This window comes from Myotis davidii, unplaced genomic scaffold (assembly GCF_000327345.1).
Source record: "Myotis davidii unplaced genomic scaffold, ASM32734v1 scaffold72, whole genome shotgun sequence".
Taxonomy (NCBI): domain Eukaryota; kingdom Metazoa; phylum Chordata; class Mammalia; order Chiroptera; family Vespertilionidae; genus Myotis; species Myotis davidii.
The window spans coordinates 5,768,900-5,772,972 of record NW_006284618.1 but is presented as its reverse complement, the minus strand read 5'-3'; the positions used below and the strand labels follow the sequence as shown (position 1 = coordinate 5,772,972).

General features: G+C 55.1%; 2 protein-coding genes across 7 annotated transcripts in view; one reads left to right on the top strand and one right to left on the bottom strand.

The window, feature by feature from the left end:
• The window catches only part of UROS (uroporphyrinogen III synthase), an 11,714-nt gene extending 8,179 nt beyond the window's left edge, over positions 1-3,535 (bottom strand). For all 6 annotated transcript variants that reach the window (XM_015572873.1, XM_015572882.1, XM_015572878.1 and 3 more), the window contains exons 1-2: positions 3,285-3,535; positions 32-117 (exon numbers count right to left, since the gene is read on the bottom strand). In XM_015572873.1, coding sequence (XP_015428359.1) covers positions 32-91 — 60 coding nt within the window. In that variant the 5' untranslated portion in view covers positions 92-117; positions 3,285-3,535. The remainder of the gene's footprint in view (positions 1-31; positions 118-3,284) is intronic.
• BCCIP (BRCA2 and CDKN1A interacting protein) overlaps positions 3,456-4,073 on the top strand; it is an 8,786-nt gene continuing 8,168 nt past the window's right edge. Inside the window, exons 1-2 of the mRNA XM_006754983.2 lie at positions 3,456-3,548; positions 3,892-4,008. Of these exons, the coding sequence (XP_006755046.1) occupies positions 3,456-3,548; positions 3,892-4,008 (210 nt within the window). The remainder of the gene's footprint in view (positions 3,549-3,891; positions 4,009-4,073) is intronic.

Here is a 4,073-nt window from a genome sequence, read left to right as displayed (position 1 = left end):
TGTCTCTGGGCCTGGCGCCGCGGGCACTTACCCTGACATAGGGGTCCTGGCCACCCTCCTCCTTCGTGTCCTTCAGCAAAAGAACCTTCATCACTGCCTGGCGGGCCGTACAGGGCGCTGTGACAGAGCAGGGACACGGGCCTTAATCAGACCTCAGACTCCTCCTGGGCCACGTGGCTGGATGGGGCAGTGGGGGAAGGTGGCCCCTGCGCACTGACTCAGCGTGAACGGGCTGGTTCCTGCGGAGACCCTGTCACTGATAAGGCCGAGGGACAGCTGCTGGCACTTGATAGCGCTTGGAAGGCAGATGACAGCCCGGGGGAGGGCCAGTGTCCCAGCCACATGTAAGGCTCAGGGAGGAGAAGGGCAGGTTCTGAGTTGTATCAATAGGTAGAGAAATGGGCGTCTCATATTGGAAGGACATGAGTACTTACTTCCATTTCAAAATATAGTAAGTTGTTTGCTTGTAAGCTCCTTAGGAAATAATTTTGACTTTTCTACATTTTTAACATATTTTTATTGATTTCAGAGAGGAAGAGAGAGAGAAACATCAATAAGAGAGAATCATTGATTGGCTTCCTCCTACATGCCCCCTATTGGGGATGGAGCCTGCAACCTGGGCATGCATGTGCCCTGACCGGGAATCGAACCATGACTTCCTGGTTCATAGGTTAATGCTCACTCACTGAGCCACACCGACCGGGCGACTTTTCTACTTCTTAAATGATGTTTTATAAGTGTTGTCAGTATCCTGAAGTAATCTTTCAAAAGTTTTCTAACAACCTAGAACACAATTTGTCGATACATATTTAAAGCCTTATGCACTTCCTGTCCTTTCTATAATTTCACATCTAAGAATGAGCACTAAGGCAGTACTCACAAACGTGTGCCAAGATTACATAACGATGCTCATCTGGTATTCCTTTATTATTTAACACTAGAGGCCCCTGGCATGAAATTCATGCACGGGTAGGGTCCCTAGACCTGTCCCTCGATCAGGGACTTCTGGCTGCTGGCCTGGCCTTCCTTCGTTAGGCAATGCCCCCTGGTGGTCAGTGCATGTCATAGCGAGCCATCGAACTCCTGGCCTCCCAGTCGAATTCCCAAGGGGACACTTTGAATATTAGGCTTTTATATATTTAGATATGCTTGCATTGATTTCAGAGAGGGAGGGAGAGATAGAAACCTCTATGATGAGAATCATTGACTGGCTGCCTCCTGCACACCCCACACTGGGAATCAAGCCCACAACCGGGCATGGGCCCTGACCGGAATCAGACTGTGACCTCCTGGTTCATAGGTCAATGCTTAACCATTTAGCCACACGGCCGGGCCCTTCATTATTGAGATATACATGGCACACAGCTCAAAATGAACTGCTTTGTATCTAAGCAACTGAGTGAGCAAATGAGCATGAAATTACGTTCTCATTAATGCTGCTGTCGGGACCTTGGCTACAGTGGGGCTTTGGGAAAGTGGGCAGGATGGCTTCTGTCACTGCCTGGAGTGACTCAAAGCGAGTCTCCACAGGAATGAGCAGTCGACCTTTCTGCGCTGGTCACTGGTGTCAGCCTGGCTGGGCCAGTCCCCGGCATCCCCCTATGCGAACCCAAGTGCTGCCGGGAAGGTTTTGGAGATATGATGAGGCCCACCGTCAGCTGACCTTTAGTAAGACAGGTCATCCTACACAATCCGGGGGGGGCTGCCTGGGGCGGTGGAAAGGACCTTGGAGCAGACGGAGGCTCCCAGCGGAAATGCCTCCTGTGCACTGCTTCTGCCGTGCCCTCCACTACGGATATGACTGGCCCCAGAGTTGCACTCAGTCTCCTAATACAGATCCCCTGCGGGTCCCGTTTCTCTGGTTGAACCCCAACTGATGAGCCTTCCAATTTGGGGTCCCTGGAATCTGGTGTGTCACTGAGTGGCAGGTACAATGTGGCATTCTCTGCTAAAGCACACATCTTTCCAGGGCACCTACTGCAGGATTCAAAAGTAGAAGCTTACTGCTGTGGGAAGCAGGCATTCGTGTGGCCACAGATCGCTACTCAGCCCTACCATGTCCCCATTGGAGAAGCTCAAATACCAGGAGCCAGTCGCTCACACAGGCTTTCTGTAACGGTGATAACGGTAGCCCATCAGGGAGGTGTGCATGATATTTTGGGGGTGGCAGCACCATTAAGTGCTAGGAGGTGCAGTGGGAGAGGGGCCTGGGATGCTGCCAGCTGGTTACCTCTCCAGGGTGGAATTACCGAGCAGAGGTTATCATCACTGCTCTGCTTAAACCTCCCCAGCAGCAGCCGCCTCACTGCTAGGGCAGCAGAGTACATATTTAGAATCACATGCACCCAGCCCAATCTCCTCATTTTACAAAGAAAAAAAAAGAAACGGATGTCATCTCTAATGAATGACGTCCTTTCTAATAGTCTTTACAATGGGCTGCGAACTGCTAGCCTAGCTGGTCAATGAATTTTATTTGAATATTTTAAGGTTGTAAAACTCAAGGTATTTCTTGTAAAAATACAGAATTCACCCACCAGGCAGGTTTGGCTCAGTGGTTGAGAGTCAAGGTCACAGTTCAATTCCTGGTCAGGGCACATGCTCAGGTTGCGGGCTCGATCTCCAGTAGGGGGCGTGCAGGAGACACCGATCAATGATTCTCTCATCATTGGTATTTCTATTCCTCTCCCTCTCCCTTCCTCTCTGAGATCAATTAAAACACACACACACACACACACACACACACACCCCATAAAGGCACAGGCTCTGCAATCAGGCGACCCCATCATAAAGAGAAATATCCAGAATTCCAGGTTCTCTGGAAATGTAAAAATCTGACCACACCGGGCCCTTGCCACGTGGCTGCAGCCTCAGGTACGCCGAGCTGGCCCCAGTGCCCGCCACTCTGTCCTCCCCAAACAGGCTCTGGTCTGCAAGTCGGATTTCCCTACTGGCCCTGAAGCGTTGCCAGCCCACCCCTGCTTTTCAGCAAACTTTCAGGTCAGGAAATGGGCTTAAGGAGGGTCCGCTAGGGGCAGGCATTCGGTGCCTGACGAGGCCGAGCCACCCCTGGGCTGCGGGACGCCCGCGCGGTCGGGCTGGGCCTGGCGTGGGGACCTGCACGACCCGGGGCCCTTCCATTGGAGTCCATCACTACCCCAGGCCACGGCCCACACTCAGGCCTGCGGCGGCCTCGGTTCCGCTCCCGACTAGTCCTGCACTCGCTAGCGCCCGGTGGGTGGGCGGAGGCCTGTGTCCTTGTCCGTACGGTGTGCGGCGACACCTACCTCGCCGGGCTGGTGAGGCCCGAAAGGTCTAGGAGCTGGGGCCCTGCCCAGCCCAGCGCCGGCCCTAGGAAGTCGCCCAGGCGGGCGGGGTCTCGCGATCCCAACCTGAGGCTGTGAGATACCGGAGCGGCCAGTGGTGGGCGGACCCCTCACCACGTGGCCTGCGCTGCCATGGCGACGGCCCGCGCCAGGCCCGGGTACCACCACCTGCTGCCCCGCGGCGCTCACAGCTGGAGCTCGCGCATGCGCACCGACACTCAGACCGCTGGGGCGCAGCCGCAGAGATGAGCCGAACCATTGAGCCAAGGGGGGGGCGAGCCATGGGGAGCGAGTAAGAAACGTGGAGGGAGGATGGAAAGGGCAATATAGGACCCAGAACCGGACCTGACCCAAAGGTATCATGGCTGTAGAATCCCGCAGGGTCGCTGGGGTTGTCGCGGACTCAGCGCCGAGGTTCTACATGGTTTCTTACCCCCTCGGCCTGGAGGGGTGGGTGGGTCCGGAAGGGCGTCAGCACGTCAGGGCGGCGGTTGCGCATTTGTGACTACCGTCTAGTAATTAAATATAGCCTCTCACCCTTTCACGCTCCCTCCCTTTTTTGGTAAAGATTTGCGACCCGGTCCCGTGCCACGAGGAAGAAGAGGACGAGGAAGTGGAGGACCAGGACGACGACGACGAAGACAGCGACGAGGAAGAGGATGAAGACGACGAGGTCGTGGACGAGGTGAGCAGCACCCGCGACCCCAGTTGGGCTTCCAGCTGGGAGCGTGCTTTCTGGCAGCTGCGGCT